The following is an 18,312-nucleotide window of genomic DNA, read 5'->3' as shown; positions in this document are numbered from 1 at the left end:
AGTTACGAATGACCATGGAATAAAGTACACTAAATGCCCAAAATATGTGGACACCCTTTCAAATGAGTGGTTTCGACTATTTCAGCCACGACCGTTGGTGACAGGTGTATAAAATCGAACACACGGCCATGTAATCTCCAGAGGAAAACATTAGGAGTAGAATGGCCCATACTGATGAGCTCAGGGACTTTCAACGTTGTACTGTCATAGGATGCCTCCTTTCCAACAAGTCAGTTCAACATATTTCTGCCCTGCTAGAGCTGTCCAGTCAACTGTAAGTGCTGTTATTGTGAAGTGGAAACATCTAGGAGCAACAACGGCTCAGATGCGAAGTTGTAGGCCACACAAGCTCACATGGAACCGGACCGCCGAGTTCTGAAGCGCGTCTGTCCTCGGTTGCCAGCGTTCAGGCGGTTACGTGAAAATTTGGCGCCACCGTGTGGAAGAAATTAGTAGAAACCATGAAAAAATAACCTACATTTTCTGTCCCATTTGCTTTGCCGTAGCCAGTTCTAATGTGAACCGTATGGTAAAGAAAAAAGAGAGCTTCGAATACTGTATTGTGTCGGATACCTCTTCGCTGTAACAGCATCAATGCCTCGCTTTGCGCTGGATGTTTGCGCTCAGTGCCAGCAGACAGGGCTTTTGCAGTAACTCGCGCCGATGGTTCTAGACGTGGGAGCTACAGGAATGTTGACTAATGGTTGTTTTGAGAAAATAAAAATGATGTATTTATTTTAAGAGATTACATCCAACGATACATCCATGAAGATGTATCGCCGTGACTCGCTGTGACTCGCGCTCTGTCCATTGTGTGAAGAAGAATGTCTCCACGGGTGTCGACTCTGCTTTCCGGACTGTGGCTGTGCTTGGTTTTGTCCGGTGCTGCTAGGCCGATGTGGAAAGCTTGTGACAATGGCAAGGTACAATATGAATCATTATGGACTATTTTATACTGCCATATGCCCAGGTGGTCCCGTGTGGCTCAGTTGGTAGAGCATGGTGTTTGCAACGCCAGGGTTGTGGGTTCGATTCCCACGGGGGACCAGTACGGAGAGAGAGAAAAAAAAATGTATGCATTCACTACTGTAAGTCGCTCTGGATAAGAGCGTCTGCTAAATTACTAAAATGTAAAATGTGGAAAAAGTACACAATTGTCATACTTGAGTAAAAGTAAAGACAACCTAATAGAAAACGACTCAAGTGAAAGTCACCCAGTAACCAGACAGAACCATTTTCTTGTTTTCTTTTACTCCCAACACTCAGACCTAATTTACAAATGAAGCATGTGTGTTTAATGAGTCCTCCAGATCAGAGGCAGTAGGGATGACCAGGGATGTTTCTCTTGATAAGTGCGTGAATTGGACCGATTTCCTGTCCAGCTAAGCATTCAAAATGTAGCGAGTACTTTTGTGTGTCAGGGGAAAATGTATGGAGTAAAAAGTACATTATTTTCTTTAGGAATGTAGTGAAGTAAAAGTAAAAGTTGTCGTATGACACTTCACTTGACTTTGTATTCGCTGCTTCAATTATAATAGCTAGACAATCTGGATAACGACCGTGAAGAGAAACCATAGCAATCACATCAACGCAATGACACGGTGAATATATGTGCCGTCGATTGTATGTTACCGTTCTAAACAGCAAGTCAACTGTGACAGTTTTGTGTCTGTATGATGGTTTTTCTGTGACTGGCAGCTCTTGCTGGGGAGAGACCTGCCCCCGTCAGTTGTGTGGAGCTGTCCTGTGATTTCCTGGCCAGAGTCCACTACCCAGGTAACCACGGCGCTAGCCACGTGATCTATTGAACCGCTGTTCCGCATAACATACATGTAAACTGGTAGTAAACTACTGTAAACACGAATTACATGTTCACCTAACACAAACTTGAGCGTTGACGATTATGTCGCCTATTTATCGTGTTCACTTCATATTGTGCATTTGTTGTGTGCATTTTCCTAAGCCAAATCCATTACTGAAAAACAGTGCAAACCAGGTCTCTCTCCTCTGTTCGCAGGAGATTGCTAGCTTTGACACAAAGTATCCCCCACAGGTAAATCAATCAACTTGTCAAACAGAAAATACAATGAGCTAGCCTTTTCTTTCGTTATGAGCACGTTCTTTCCAAACCCTTGGATCACATTGTAGCTATTACTGATAAGTCTTTGGAGCGACTGATTCTTTACACAAATATACTATGAAAGAGCCTCCAGCTCATTTTCTGCTAGAGAGGGCGCATGACCTGTTCAATTCAATAAAAATTCAAACAAAATTGTCAACAAGACAACATACAGCAGTGTTTCTGTCTGGAAGGATAGGGTGCAAACGTTGCCTAATCCCGAGCCCAGTTCAGCAGGGCACAGCGTTGCAGAACGTTCACATAGAAATGTATGATGTAGAACTAAACATGCCTCTCTGAAATATAGAATGAGAAATCACGCCTGGCGCTAATACATAAGTCTGCCCTCTCTTCCTGTCTGTCCTCAGCGGATCGAGCACGTCTGCATGGACACACCCATCACATACAATCACACTATCCCCAACAGGTAAGATGCTGCGGACCGACACACACACACACACACACACACACACACACACACACACACACACACACACACACACACACACACACACACACACACACACACACACACACACACACACACACACACACACACACACACACACACACACACACACACACACACACACACACACAGGGAGTGTTACATCTCTCTGGTCACCCCTAAAGCCAACTCTTCCTTTGGTCGTCTCTCCTTCCAGTTCTCTGCTGCCAATGACTGGAACGAACTACAAAAATCTCTGAAACTGGAAACACTTATCTCCCTCACTAGCTTTAAGCACCAGCTGTCAGAGCAGCTCACAGATCACTGCACCTGTACATAGCCCATCTATAATTTAGCCCAAACTACTACCTCTTCCCCTACTGTATTTATTTATTTTATTTATTATTTTGCTCCTTTGCACCATATTTATATTTTAACTTTGAACTTTCTTCAAATTATAATTCTACCATTCCAGTGTTTTACTTGCTATACTTTATTTACTTTGCCACCATGGCCTTTTTTTGCCTTTACCTCCCTTATCTCACATCATTTGCTCACATTGTATATAGTCTTATTTTTGTCTACTGTATCATTTTTGTCTACTGTATCATTGATTGTATGTTGTTTTACTCCATGTGTAACTCTGTGTTTTTGTATGTTGTCGAACTGCTTTGCTTTATCTTGGCCAGGTCGCAATTGTAAATGAGAACTTGTTCTCAACTTGCCTACCTGGTTAAATAAAGGTGAAATAAATAAAACCATCACCAAGAACACACAATACATACACACCTGGGAACCTGTGTCAAATCCAGTTAAATGTGCACTCCATTTCTCATGCAAATATTCATGTATATTACTTTGCAATAACTCTTTAATGTGACAATGTAAACTGTATGTATACAGCCAAATACATTTTCTGGGCAAGTGACCAAAACCATAAATAAAAACGGCTCCTGAGCTGCCTGATGGGCATGTGCCTCTGAGAGCTTAATGTCAATTCCTGTGTTGCGTGCCTTTTACTAAACTGTCTTTATGTGGGTGGTTTGTGTAGTGGTGCTCACCGGACTGTAGGGGCAGAGAGTGGAGAGTACCTGTACTGCCCCCCTCAACGCTGGCTCAACAACCTGCAGGTAACCACTAAAACCCTGACACCACACACACAACCTCACACAACCTCACATATTAGATCGCCAATATGTTTCATTAGTCCAGTATTACCACAACAGATTGTCCAACTCTAATCGGTCTCTACTGTTGATGTGTGTGTGTGTGTGTGTGTGTTTGCAGCATGGAGCAACAGTGTTGCTGTACCATCCGTGTGCTCCGGTTCGTCAGCGTGACCTGCTGTCGGTCCTGGGCCACCGCTGTCTGTCTGACTACATCATAACGCCACACCCTGACCTCAGCAAACACAGAGTGAGCGAGTCACACACACGATAAAGACAGTCTCAAAGGAAACATTGCCTTTACTTACCCTTAGATATCAGTAGAAGTGATTTACTATCTACTCTGTACTCGCTTGTGAAATGGCTGATATCCCAGATTATAGATTACACTGAAAACGGACACCTCCTCACAAAATATATCTACTGTGACAGCAGGGCGTTCAATTGACACCCCAACAGATGCATAGATAAAGTCATGACGGTGAAACAAGACACCAGAATGTTCCCTCTATCAATGGGGAACACAGTAGAACACATCTTCAGAGTGGCCTGTCATTGAAATGAGGGTTGTGTTCATTAGGGCACACAGTTACAAAACATGGGAGAAAACAAGCATTTCTTATTGGATAAATAGAGATAGCACTTACCTGTTGTCTTCCTTTTGGTTCCTACTGAACATGACCCTGTGGTGACTGAATCTCTATCCTGTTGAAGCCGTTAGCGCTGGTGTCCTGGGGTCGCACGCTGGAGCTGTCCCATGTGACCACGTCGGAGGTCTGTGATTGGCTGCAGTTGACAGCGGCACACGGGAACCGTGGCGACGTGGATCAAAGCAGACAGTATAACTTGCTGTTGACCCATCCTGCAGATCATAAACACGCATACCCAAAGCAAAAGGTGAGCCAGAAGACAGAGCGAAGAGAGGGCACTGCATGTCTGAAAGTTTGAAAGACAGCATAAAGCAGTGGTATTCAAACTTTTTCAGTGGGGACCACATTTTTGGGGCCAGAATTTCTGGGGACCCCATTCCGCCCCAAATCTAATGACACTACCATCAAATCTGTGCATTTAGATTTTCACATCAACAAATAACCTTAAATTCATTTCATTTTCATCACTCTTATCCAAATTAAAATAACCAATATACATAAAATAAATCTGTACTCTGACATTTGTGGTATTTGGCGAACCTACTGCAATTCCCCTGCAACCAGGTTGTCTTGAAGCTGTCATAGAATTGTTTTACTGTTTGTATGATTTACTGAGTGTGCCTTTTTGTTGATCATAACCAGTCTCTGAGGCAGTGCTGTGAGGAGACCCTCTCTCTTCTGGATGGATGGTTGGAGGTGGCAGGCTGGGGGAGAGGGAGCGTCCGCAAGAGCCGAGCAGCACTCAGGAAGGAGGGGAAGGAGAAAGAGAGACGGACCACCCTGGACAGAACCGAGCCGAACAGAGTCCAGAAACATGGAACCACACTCCAACCTGAAGCACAGGGCCAAGCCACAGTGAGGGCTACACAGGGAGGCACGGACCGAGGACTCAAAGTGACTCAACCTCACCGCAGAGAAAATGACACTAATGAAAAAGATCCCCGAGGCAAAGTGAGAGAAACAGACTGGGTGAACCAGAACGAAGTAGAGGACAAGAGGCAGAGCGGGAAAACGGGAGACATCCAGGAGAGAGAGGTGAAGAGCAGCAGACACGAGGGAGAGACACAGCCCCGTAACTCTCCAACCAAGAGGAAAAAGCCTCTGTCTCAGAGTCAGCCCAAACAGCTGGCTGTCACTCAGGCGAACAGCCAGGACAAGAGAGCAGACTGTGATGGTAGGGTGGGCCACTGCGAGTGCACTGAGACCGTAGCTCCGCTAGGGGGCGCCGTGGCTGGACCCGGTGACAGGATGCTGCCCACTCCGCGGACAGACGAGGCAGTGTGGGCGGCGGCGGCGTTGGGCTTCCTCCTGGTGCTGCTGGTGCTGTCTGTGCTGCACACGCGCCTCTACCGCCACTGGCGCACAACGCCCAGCATGTACTGGCACGACTCCAAGCAGGACTACGACAGGGTGGCAGGTGGGTTCATTGGGGCTCACACATCCCCCCCGTCCCCAACACGCTTCTTACGGGCCCTATAAAATCTGCATTATGGAATGCAGACATGAAAATGGAATTCAACGATATAATTTTTTTTTATTGAACTTAGAACATTTATTAATTTGCCTAAAATTATCATAATACATTAACAAAATGCATCGGTGACTTGTTTTTACCTTTCTGAAACGGCACAGCCGTGTGTGTGTGTGTGGTGCGCACATACAATATGTCTACACCAGGGATGGACAACTTCAATGGGGGTGGGGCCACAAAAAATCTGAACTCATCATGAGGGGCTGCAGTTGCTCGCGGGTCTGCATACCCACATCTATACCCCCCCCCCCTCCCCACCCACATTGTGAGCAAAACATTTTAATGGCCTCCCTCTTGACAGCGGAGATAGTTTTAGAGTTAATTCCGAGTAAATCATTTTGCCATGGGGTGTAAAGAAAATTAGCTGTTTTACAGCTAATTTCCGGCAATTCTACCCATTTTGCCATAGGGTGAAGAGAAATGTTTGCAGTTTTGAATATGATATGTGTGAGACTGACTAACAAAATCAATGGGGGGCCCCCCAGCCTGTAATTCGAACATGATAACAAGTTTAGAGAGCAGGCTGCTAAACTAACTTAGCAATCTAAAAAAAATGTAGCTGACGGGCTAGTTGACTGACTATCAGTGACTGACATAACGAGGAAAACTGCTGATGCACAACCACATTTTGAAATAGCACCTTGTGTTATTCTACTATTTTAACAGTAAGTTGAGATCCTGACAGAGTTCCTAAAAAAATGTAACATTTTGGGGGAAATTGACCAGAGGACCTTAAAAAGGTTCAAAAGTCTAGTTGCCCATCCTTTGTGTAGCCGTTAGCTACGATGCTAACGTAAATATAACAGTCTTCTGAATTAAATTAAACTACAAGAATATCATTCTTCACCTTCATTGATGCCCACTGCATCAATCCAGTGGGCATTTGTTTTGCAAACTCTGCATTTACATGAGTGCTACAGAAACATCGCTAACCAAACAACGGTCTTTTGCTGGTGTACACTGGAATTAAAGGGTAACTACACTCACATGTCAACATTTCTTAGATTTATACCAGACCTAAAAAGTGGTCTCCAGATGTAGTTTAAGCATTGTTGTGGACTTAGTAAAACAACAAAATCATATGTTCTATTAAATAAATGTTCATTTTGAGAGCGAAAACCTGAAAACAGGGAAAAAACGGAAATCTAAAAGAAAAATGTTTGTAAAGAAAATCTGCCAAAAAAGGATCAGATTTTATAGGGCCTTAACTTTTACAACTGAGCGTTATCATTACTGTTAATCCTCTTTTGTAGTTGTTCTAATAAGGGGTGCGTGTTGTGTGTCTTAGATGTGATCCACAGGAGGCTGAAGATGCCAGGGAGGAGGAAGAGGAGGGCATCCAAGAGCCGAAGACAGGAGTGTGTCCTCCTACCACCCAGCTCCAGCACAGAGGAGGACGAGTAGAAACAGGTCTCTCTCATCCCTCTATCTGTTTATTATATCCGTCTTGTCTTTACCCTGTGAGAATAGAAGAGAGGAGTGGACATTGGGACCTAAAAGCAGGGTACTCCTACTGGCCTAATAACATTGCTATGCTGAAGAAACATTTTATGGAATTTTTTGTTGTTGTAACGAGACCTCAAACAGGTACATCTTCTATTGCCGGTACTTAAGAAGGAATATTTTAGTATTTTAACTGTCATACCATACTCCATAGTACAAAACCCCATTCAATCAGATCACATTACAGTAGATCATTCACAATCACCACCAATGACACCGTTTTACTACACATTCAAGCCTTTTCTCATAGGGGCCGAGTTAGACTTAGGAAATTATTTTTTTCCCCTGTTCATTTATTGTAAACAATCCCTTTGAATATGTATTTGGACAGTGAAGATAACTTTTTTCAATTTAGATCACGTTTCATATGAGGCGAGAGTACAGAATGTCACCTTTAACTTGAGGGTAGTTTCTGTTTTTCTATTTAGAAATGAAGGGACTATGTATCTATTCCACCCATTTGAAGAAGTATTTGGACAAATTCACTTAGTGTATTAAAGTTGTTAAAGGTTTAGTATTTGGTCCCATATTCCTTGCATTCAATGACTACATCAAGCTTGTGACCCTACAAGCGTTTATTGTAAGTAAGAACAGAACATTTCAGAACACTTCTACATTAATGTGGACGCTACCATGATTATCAGTAATCACTCATCATTATTCACAATTCATTCATGAAGGTTAGAGGCAAATACTCAACTTTTGATTACTTTACGCTAAGTGAATTTGTCCAAATACTAACGACTTCTAAACATTAAACATAATTTCTAAACATTAAAACATATGTATGAAAATACCCTCGTGCTGACATTCTGTACTGTCTCATAATGTGAATAATTTGATCTAAAGTCCTAAATGCTGAAGTACATTTTTAGCTTCGCTGTCCAAATACTTATGGAGGGGAGTACAGTTGCTGTTGTAAGCAACCGGCTGTCGGGTGCATTGTGTTGCAGTAGTGGGTACAAGTCCATCAAATGCTGTTGTGTGATAGTAATAAATTGTTGTTTTTTAATCATGTATTGTGAGTTACAGTTTTAATTAAATATATAAATGTGTTATTGCCACACACCAGATGGGTGCAGTGAATCAAGACATGGACAGAGCAGTGTTGTATGTAGTATATTACTTGTCTCCTACTACACTACGGCCAGTATACTCCTATGAAGCTATAGTTTGGAAGATAACCGTTTCAACCACAGAACTAGAGAGAATCTATTTCTATGCTTTTAACAACCACAGGATATGAATTCCCTTGTGCGAGAAAAGGATTGAACATTGTTGCTATGCAGGTAATGAAACCCCTTTGGAGCAGCAATACCCTGTGCAGGCTTTTCTTTTTTTGATCTACTATGCTGGTGGGGGGTATGTTATATGGATCCCCATTAGCTGGTGCAAAAGCAGCAGCTACTCTTCCTGGGGTCCACACACAACATGAAACATGACATCATACAGAACATTTAATAGACAAGAACAGCTAAAATATGTAGATATTCTTATTTACAATATTAATGTATACATAATAGGATATGACTGAAGATCAATATTCTAAGTAATGAAATTACAACCAAGAAACACAAAATCCCCACAGATGTGGCTCCCATGATGTAGCAGCTGCAGCCATATACAGTGTATAAAACATTAGGAACACCTTCCTAATATTTAATTGCACCCCCTTTTGCTCTCAGAACAGCCTCAATTTGTAGGAGCATGGACTATACAAGGTGCTGAAAGCATTCCCACAGTTGTGTCAAGTTGTCTGGATGTCCTTTGGGTGGTGGACCATTCTTGATACACACGGGAAACTGCAGAGCGTGAAAAACCCTGCAGCGTTGCAGTTCTTGACACAAACCGGTGCGCCTGGCATCTACTACCATACCCGGTTCAAAGGCACTTAAATCCGTTGTCTTGCCCATTCACCCTCTGAATGGCACACACATAATCCATGTCTCAATTGTCTCAAGGCTTAAAAATCGTTCTTTAAAATCCCCCTTCATATACGTCGATTGAAGTGGATTTAACAGGTGACATCAATTAGGGATCATAGTTTTCACCTGGATTCACCTGGTCAGTTTGTCATGGAAAGAGCAGGTGTTCTTAATGTTTTGTACACTGTATCAATGATTGGCTGTCAACAGAAACTTTAGGGCTCCCTTGGGCCCTGGCCAAAAGTAGTGCACTACATAGGGAATAGGGTGCCATTTGGAATAAGCACATTGAAATGGTAGATGTCTGTCCCTAACAGGCTTCAGCGTGTCCAACATCACGTCCTCGGACCATTAGTGTGTATGCGTACCAAGTAGTGGACTACTTTTTACTATGGCCCATATAATCTCTCGTGGAAAGGTTCTGCGTGTTTAACCGAGAGAATCTGTCGGGACTGAATGAGATGCGGAGGATAACGAGCAGCAGTAGTTCTGGTGTTTGGTTATTTGTACAAATCACGATTTCGCAGGTGTTGGCATCTTTCATATTTTGGAATGAGAGGGGATGTTCGCAACATGCAAAGGGAGAGGGTTCCGCTCCTCTTTCTGGCATCTCTTCTCTTAATACGTATGGACCCAGAACTTAAATCTGACCAATGACGTGACACTTTAGTTCTGGGTTAACTGAGATGAAGTACTCAAAAGTAGTGCACTATAAAAGGTAATAGGGTGCCCTTTGGGACAGAGAGTATGCCATTACTATGTAATGAGCTGTGATTAAATGTTAAAGACATAAAGCTAACCTGGGAAATCATTCACACCAAGAGGACAGTTAAAGTGTGACTACATGAACCAGAGAAAGTGAGAGAGACAGTAGTTTGTACAGTGTACCCTGAGACGGTCCGTTGATACGGCCTTTGGCTTACCTCCTTATGTACAGCACCAAGTTTGGACCCACCTACTCATTCAATGGTTTTTCTTTATTTTTACTATTTTCTACATTGTAGAATAATAGTGAAGACAAACTATGGAATAACACATATGGAATCGTGTAGTAACCAAAAAAGTGTTAAACAAATCAAAATATATTTTAGATTCTTCAAAGTAGCCACCCTTTGCCAGCTTTGCACACTCTTGGCATTCTCTCAACCAGCTTTACCTGGAATGCTTTCCCAACAGTCTTGGAGTTTCCACATATGCTGAGCACTTGTTGGATGCTTTTCCTTCACTCTGCAGTCCAACTAATCCCATATCTGAATTGGGTTGAGGTTGGGTGGTTGTGGAGGCCAGGTCATCTGATGCAGCACTCCATCACTCTCTTTGGTCAAATTGTCACGCCTGCTCCCGCTTCCCTCTCAGGCGCTCAAGGGCGCCAGGCGGCCCATCATTATGCACACTTGTCACCATCGTTACACGCATCAGCACTTCATGGGACTCACCTGGACTCTTACCTTATTGATTGCATCCCCTATATCTGTCACTTCCTCAGTTTCTTCCCCATGTCTCCATTCATTTAGTTTTGTTCCCCTTGTCCAGACGCTGTCCGTGTTTTGTCATGTCCGTTATTTATAAAATGTTCACTCCCTGTACTTGCTTCTCGTCTCCCAGTGTCTTTCCTCACACAAATAGCACTTACACAGCCCGGAGGTGCGTTGGGTCATTGTCCTGCTGAAAAACAGATGATAGTCCCACTAAGCACAAACCAGATGGGATGGAGTATCGCTGCAGAATGCTGTGGTAACCATGCTGGTTAAATGTGCCTTGATTTCTAAATAAATCAGTGTCACCAGCAAAGCACCTGCACACCATCACTCCTCCTCCATGCTTCACGGTGGGAACTACACATGTGGAGATCATCCGTTCACCTACCCTGCATCTCAGACACGGCGGTTGGAACCAAAAACCTCAAATTTGGAGTCATGAGACCACAGGACAGATTTCCACCAGTCTAATGTCCATTGCTCGTGTTTCTTGGCCCAAGCAAGTCTCTTCTTATTGGTGTCCTTTAGTGGTTTCTTTGCAGCAATTCGACCATGAAGGCCTGATTCACTCAGTCTCCTCTGAACAGTTGATGTTGAGATGTGTCTGTTACTTGAACTCTGAAGCATTTATTTGGACTGCAATTTAAGGCTTGTAACTCTAATGAACTTATCTTCTGCAGCAGAGGTAACTCTGGGTCTTCCTTTCCTGTGGCGGTCGTCATGAGAGCTAGTCATATCATAGTGCTTGATGGTTTTTGAGACTGCACTTGAAGAAACTTTCAAAGTTCTTGAAATGTTCTGTATTGACTGACCTTCATGTTTTAAAGTAATGATGGGCTGTCGTTTCTCATTGCTTATTTGAGCTGTTCTTGCCGTAATATGGATTTGGTATTTTACCAAATAGAGCTATCTTCTGTATACCACCCCTACCTTGTCACAGCACAAGTGTTTGGCTCAAAAACATTAAAATAAATTCCACAAATTAACTTTTAACAAGGCACACCTGTTAATTTAAATGCATTCCAGGTGACTACCTCATGAAGCTGGTTGAGAGAATGCCAAGAGTGTACAAAGCTGTCAAGGCAAAGGGCGGCTACTTTGAAGAATCTAAAATACATTTTGATTTGTTTAACACTTTTGGTTACTACATGATTCCATATGTGTTATTTCATGGTTTTGATGTCTTCACTATTATTCTACAATGTAGAAAAGTAAAAATAAAGAAAAACCCTTGAATGAGTAGGTGTGTCAACTTTTGACTGGTACTGTAGGTTTCAAGCATCTTGAACTAAACAAAAAACACATACGTTTAGGACAATTCACTTGTTTTTTTAGTTTATTAGAAATGTACAGCTTACGATTGACCTTTTTTAAAATGTTCTACTTTTTACAGTTTTTGCCTGTGTTTAAAGAATCTCCCAGGTGAAGTGTATGATACACAGAAAACAGTACGGGGCACAGTGCCACTGTCCGAACAACATGAGTGTGTGTGTTCGCTGTGCATGGCATGCAGGATGCATGTGTGCGTCTAACATTCCCACTAAAAAGGGACCCTATACTAAAAAGTGTCTATTAAGAAGGGGGAAAGGCGTAGCATTGTGCAACAGCCCTTTCCCCTCAGACTTGAGATGAGTTTAGTTCTAACCAGTGGCAGACTTCAGACTCTATTCACTTACCCCTCAGACCTGAAACCCACCATGGGTAACGAGATCTGACCTCCCAAACACAATATGAACATATAGCTTAAAAAAATAGCATGAAAATATGTTTATATATAAGCCTCTATTCTATAACAGGTTGTCTGAGAGGTAAAAGGAGGACATTTTAATGGGGAAGAAAGTATTTTATACTGGCCCAGTGTGTGAGAGCTGGCGATAAATAATCAACTGAAGGAACCCAAACAGCTACAACATCACTACGTATTAAGCCAGTCTAGCAGGAGATGTGCAAAGGCAATCATGATTGGAACGTTACATTTGACAATCTTTTGGACATGATTTGACTGGGAAAAGATAAAAGATCTCATCCCTTACAGGTTCATTAAATGTCGATCACGTGAGAGCACAGTCAGGCGGATATTCAAACGACGGGACCCTTTGGATAAGTGAACATGGGTCAAGCTGAGGTGGAAGAGCTTCCAGGTGTCCAGGATCACACAAGCCATGTGTGGGTCCAAGTAGTCCCTCCCTGTTTCAGTTCATTTCCATCCGTTTAGTTCCTAATTAACATGACCCAGATCCATCTGACAGACGATCACTGAAGTCCTTGAAGGTAAGAAATCAAACTAAATACGTGGAGTGCTTTGGTCAGCCTGTGTCACTCAGCTAAGTGTGACCGTTCATTTGTTCAGCACAGTATAAAAACAGGGAAAGTTTCCTCAGTGCCCCCACAAACCTGCAGTTTGGGAACAAATGTTTTGTGAAAATGACTATCTAGCTAGTCTGCTTCAAGTTGGCATATGTTGAAGAGTGAACTGTATGGATCCCACTGTAGTGCCATTGAGATTAACTTTGTCTAGCGACTGAAGCAGCCAATGGCTGCAATAATATATATCATGCCGCTTCCAAGGCTTTTTCTACTGATAGCAGATTATACCCCTTTGGCATCTGTTCAACCCCTTGGCTACTGACATATTAGAACATGACAGGCAGAAGAAATAAAATGACTGAAATGTCACCCGGGAGGAATTGGACTGCTCCAGGAGTGTTTGAGGACCATTTCACAAGTTAGTGTGTGTGCGCGTGCATGTGTCCAGTCCCAGTCAGACAGAAGGCGAGAGAGTATTCTCACAGCTCTCTCTGGTCCTCTGAACAGGAACCATCATACATGAGACAACTTAAAATAAGCAAACATACAATGTAATTCATGACCATAATAATAATAATAATAATAATAATACAAAACAATGGGCATAATAATAATCACAATAATTCCAGTGTAAGTGTTTTTTTTCTTAAGTCAGTAATTCTTGTCCCCAGAGGTACAGACCAACAGATTGGCATACATTTAAAAAAAATACATGAAAATAATAAAACATCACCTAGTCGTTTGTCCACGATGCCAAGACATGCTGTAGTGTACCAGGGGTTCTGAGGGAGTAGCAAGGGCCCTCCTTAGCAGAGCGTGGGACTACAGAGGAGGCAGTGTTTGAGAGACAGAGGGGTAGAGCAGTGTGTCTCTCTCTTCCAAGGCCTGGCCCCCTTGTAGGCCACACTGACTGGCCCCAGCCTACCTCGGTCTCATGAGGGTTTGAGGCGCTGCACAGAGAGGGGTGTTGAAGTTAAGGGTCCCCCCCCCCCAAAAGGAACAACAGAGTGAGATCATAGTGAGATGAGAGCTGAGCCGCTGTTGTGCTGTGCCGTGTCCATCCCCCACATGCGATTACTGTCTCAATGGTCCACACTCCTCTTCAGAGTCCCCTCCCCCGCAGAACTGCACTCTCTCAGTCCACTCAGGTATAGTAGCGAGAGTTGCAGCCATTTCTCAGCTTCGTTCTATTGTCATATATTACCACCACCTGGTCTTCCCCTGCTCTTCATTCCCTACCTTCAATTCCTCTCATGTCATCTGTATTCATCCTCAGATCTTTTCGGTCTGCAGCCAATATAGCTTCTCCCGTTGGCTGGTATTTCCCTCTCCCCCCCTCGCCACTCCCCTGTCCGTCCCCTCTCTACTCCAGTCACTGTTTCTTCTCGCGGGTGGTGATGGTGACCAGCTGCTTGGCGGCCTTGGCGATGTCATAGGCGCACTGGATGACCTGCTGGGTGAGCAGCTGGTAGTCGACGGCGGGCGCTGACGGGTCCGAGGGAGCCGCCTTGCGACACTCCACCTGGAGGCGGGAGGCGCTGGACGCCAGGAGGCGCAGGGAGCAGTGCACGGCGTCGAGGGCAGGCCGCTGAGGGGAGATGGAGAGAGAGGGGTGAGGGCCACAGTTAGAGGCGACAACACTTACTGCTTAAAGCTAGAATCTGTATTTGGTCCCCAAAAAATGTGCAGTATATATTCTGCTGTTCTATTACACATGCACCAAAAATTACAACGGTTTATTGTTTGAAGCAACTTCTTTGTTGTTGTAATGATAACTGGCGGTGTCAGCTTCACACCATACAGAATCTAGAGAGAGAGCGCAAAACCTTACCTTGGGAAAGAGAGAGGCCATTTCAGTGACAGCAGAGTGGATCTTCTCAGAGCATGGAACAAAACTGGGGAACACAAGACAACCTCTCGTTACCACCACAGATACAACACAAGACAAACTATTGTTACCACCACAGATGCAACGTTAAAGTCTCGTAGTCGGGGCTCTACCTGTCGTGCTTGAACTCTTGTGCGGCCCTCAGAAGCTCCTGGATGTTTTTGGTCACCTGCTCCGTCTTAAGGATGACGTCTTCGGTGCAGGGCAGGGTAGGGTCCGGCTCACCCCCTTCACCCCCACCCCACTCCTCCGAATCCCCCCGTCCCTCCTCTTCACTGCTGCGCCCCCTACTTTAGGAAACACGCACACAGAACAATCTCTACATTAGCCTGCAATTCACACAGTCTCTCAGTAACCACAGTAAATACGTCCTTGACAAAGGCAGTCTGCTAGATGTCTAGGTACACCCTGGAGCCCGGCCTGTCTGCCCCTCCTACACGTTGGGAGAGACTCCAGAATGACCCGGTCACCGGGCAGCAAACTGCTCCAGATATCCCTACTCCCCACCCCTCCCTAGCCTTACCTTAGCGACAGCTCATACATCTGAGTGTTGTCATAGTCACCGTCAGTGCCACTGCCATGCTTCTCTCCTTTAGGGCCCTGTGCACAAACAGAACACCTTATCAGCGTCAAAAAGGTAGGAGTAGTGATTCTAACATCAGTGAGAGTATGGTAATATCTTCAGTAACCAACCAAAAGCAAGCCATTCACACAAACATTTCCACTAAGCCACAATATACAACCCTAGGCAATGCATCAGCTCACATTGGTCTATAAAAACAGTGTCTGTCAGTGTCAGCATTTATATGACGCCACTGAATGTTTCAGCTGGTCTGGGGTTGGTCGCGAAGTAGCCTGGAAGTCACAGATGAGTTGACCAACTAACTGTAAAGGAGGGCAACAGTCAGCCAGTCTTACCATGTATCTCCCCATCTCCATGGAGCCAGAGAGGTGCGACCCTCCATAGGGCGTTGGACCACCAGGACCCCCCTTCCTCACCTGGAGGTGGGACAGAACAGGAACTCAGAGGAGGATGAGAAGCAACAGAGGGACCGCAGAAGGAACACTGCCTGACAGAATGTTTTTTTTACATTTTTGTAGGAAGATTCCGAACAAACACTGGGATGCGATATATACGTGCTTGAGCAGAGTCAGCTCAGCTTTGTGTGCGGAGATACTAGCCTATATGTCGAGGTCAAAGTTGATTATTTTTGTCAAATAACTCAACAGCCAAACTGCAGTGCAACTTTCCCCAGGACAGGCTTATACTGAAAATGTAGTTAGTGATGGAGTACAGCCCAAGTTGACTGGAATTCTAAGAAAATGTGTGTCTTGAGCTAAGTCCTGCCAAGTAGTTAGTGAGCCATTATCCCAGACAAACTCACACACAGGAGTAAGTCATTAACATTACCAGACACACAAACATACCGTCTGACATACACAGAAGAAGACAGAGGAGCCTGTTAACTTCCATTAGCTTGCCTCACATCACGTCTCCTCTCTAGCCACTTTCACAATAGATGACCTGACCAGTAGCCGGGGCCCGTACTCATAAAGCATCTCAGACTAGAAGTGCTGATCCAGGATCAGTTTAGGCTTTTAAAATGATAATACATAGGAGGGGTCCCTGATCTTAGATCAGCACTCCTACTCTGAGACACTTTATGCAGACCCATACAGTCAGCACGGTTATAGACACTTTTTGGATACAGGCTCACTGACATAAGGGCCTAAGCTGCGAGTTATTCCAGACAGTATGGCCAGTAGGCCACTCTTGGACTCACTGTTCCCTAGTGGAGAGCTAACTAGATGAAGACTGAACATCTATGTGAATATTTGTATGATACACAAATCATGTCCATAACAATGAAGTCATCGTCATCTCTGGTTTTCAACAGAGCACTGGGTTTTACCACTGTGTGGTCCAATATCTATGAAGGGATTCAAACTGTACAATCCATTTTTTTTACTTTTAAATTAATGATATACAGTATCGCCAGGTCATCTTAAAAAAGTACTTCTAAATGTCTTATTAGCAACAATGCGAGACATACACTATCGTTCAAAAGAAAAGCACTTTTTTTTGGTCCATTAAAATAACATCAAATTGATCAGAAATAGAGTGTAGACATTGTTAATGACTATTGGAGCTATTATGTAAACTAATCCAAGTTTATCATTTTAAAAGACAAATTGATCATTAGAAAACCCTTTCGCAATTATGTTTAGCACAGCTGAAAACCGTTGTTCTGATTAAAGAAGCAATAAACAAAACAGGCCTTCTTTAGACTAGTTGAGTATCTGGAGCATCAGCATTTGTGGATTTGATTAAAGGCTCAAAATGTCCAGAAACAAAAAAAACTTCTGAAACTCCTCAGTCTGTTCTTGTTCTGAGAAATGAAGGCTATTCCATGCGAGAAATTGCCAAGAAACTGAAGATCTCGTACAACGCTGTGTACTACTCCCTTCACAGAACAGCGCAAATTGGCTCTAACCAGAATAGAAAGTGGGAGGCCCCGGGGCACAACTGAGCAAGAGGACAAGTACATTAGTGTCTAGTTTGAGAAACAGACGCCTCACAAGTCCTCAACTGGCAGCTTCACTAAATAGTACCTGCAAAACACCAGTCTCTACGTCAACAGTGAAGAGGCAACTCCGGGATGCTGGCCTTCTAGGCAGAGTTGCAAAGAAAAAGCCATATCTCAGACTGGCCAATAAAAAGAAAAGATCAAGATGGGCAAAAGAATACAGACACTGGTCAGAGGAAGATTGTAAAAAAAAGTGTTATGGACAGACGAATCTAAGTTTGAGGTGTTTGGATCACAAAGAAGAACATTTGTGAGACACAGAAAAAAATGAAGATGATGAAGAATGAAGGCCATCACTCCATTTTGCAACGCCATACCCTGTGAATTGGAGCCAATTTCCTCCTACAACAGGGCAATGACCCAAAGCACAGCTCCAAACTATGCAATAACTATTTGGGGAAGAAGTAGTGAGCTGATATTCTGTCTATAAATGGAGTGGCCAGCACAGTCACCGGATCTCAACCCTATTGAGCTGTTGTGGGAGCAGCTTGACCGTATGGTACGTAAGATGTGCCCATCAAGCCAATCCAACTTGTGTGAGGTGCTTCAAGAAGCATAGGATGAAATCTCTTCCAATTACCTCAACAAACTGACAACTCGAATGCCAAAGGTCTGCAAGGCTGTAATTGCTGCAAATGGAGGATTCTTCGACGAAAGCAAAGTTTGAAGGACACAATTATTATTTAAAATCAAAAATAATTTATAACCT

At 43.7% G+C, this 18,312-nt stretch overlaps 2 protein-coding genes across 5 annotated transcripts in view; one reads left to right on the top strand and one right to left on the bottom strand.

The window, feature by feature from the left end:
* The first annotated feature begins 496 nt into the window (after positions 1-496).
* Positions 497-8,434, top strand: tp53i13 (tumor protein p53 inducible protein 13). 2 transcript variants are annotated; one of them, XM_014162244.3, is made up of 9 exons: positions 498-923; positions 1,699-1,776; positions 2,018-2,053; positions 2,488-2,546; positions 3,619-3,697; positions 3,855-3,983; positions 4,448-4,630; positions 5,026-5,800; positions 7,203-8,434. In XM_014162244.3, exons 1-9 carry the CDS (start codon positions 825-827, stop codon positions 7,316-7,318), a joined length of 1,554 nt encoding a protein of 517 aa, XP_014017719.2. In that variant the 5' UTR covers positions 498-824; the 3' UTR covers positions 7,319-8,434. The 2 variants fall into 2 exon arrangements, with proteins under 2 accessions (XP_014017720.2, XP_014017719.2); XM_014162245.3 differs by lacking the exons at positions 1,699-1,776; positions 2,018-2,053 and having other exon boundaries at positions 497-923.
* Positions 8,435-12,138: 3,704 nt separating this feature from the next.
* The window catches only part of LOC106580798 (ARF GTPase-activating protein GIT1), a 28,160-nt gene continuing 21,986 nt past the window's right edge, over positions 12,139-18,312 (bottom strand). For 2 of the 3 annotated variants that reach the window (XM_014162234.3, XM_014162236.3), the window contains 5 exons: positions 15,934-16,014; positions 15,539-15,615; positions 15,129-15,305; positions 14,959-15,022; positions 12,139-14,715 (listed from right to left, as the gene is read on the bottom strand). In XM_014162234.3, coding sequence (XP_014017709.2) covers positions 14,500-14,715; positions 14,959-15,022; positions 15,129-15,305; positions 15,539-15,615; positions 15,934-16,014 — 615 coding nt within the window. In that variant the 3' untranslated portion in view covers positions 12,139-14,499. The remainder of the gene's footprint in view (positions 14,716-14,958; positions 15,023-15,128; positions 15,306-15,538; positions 15,616-15,933; positions 16,015-18,312) is intronic. The other variant, XM_014162235.3, reaches the window with a different exon arrangement.

The sequence above is a fragment of the Salmo salar genome, chromosome 20, assembly GCF_965601325.2.
Source record: "Salmo salar chromosome 20, fSalSal1, whole genome shotgun sequence".
NCBI lineage: Eukaryota > Metazoa > Chordata > Actinopteri > Salmoniformes > Salmonidae > Salmo > Salmo salar.
Note: the sequence above shows the minus strand (reverse complement) of the source record. Positions and strands in the feature narration are given on the sequence as shown.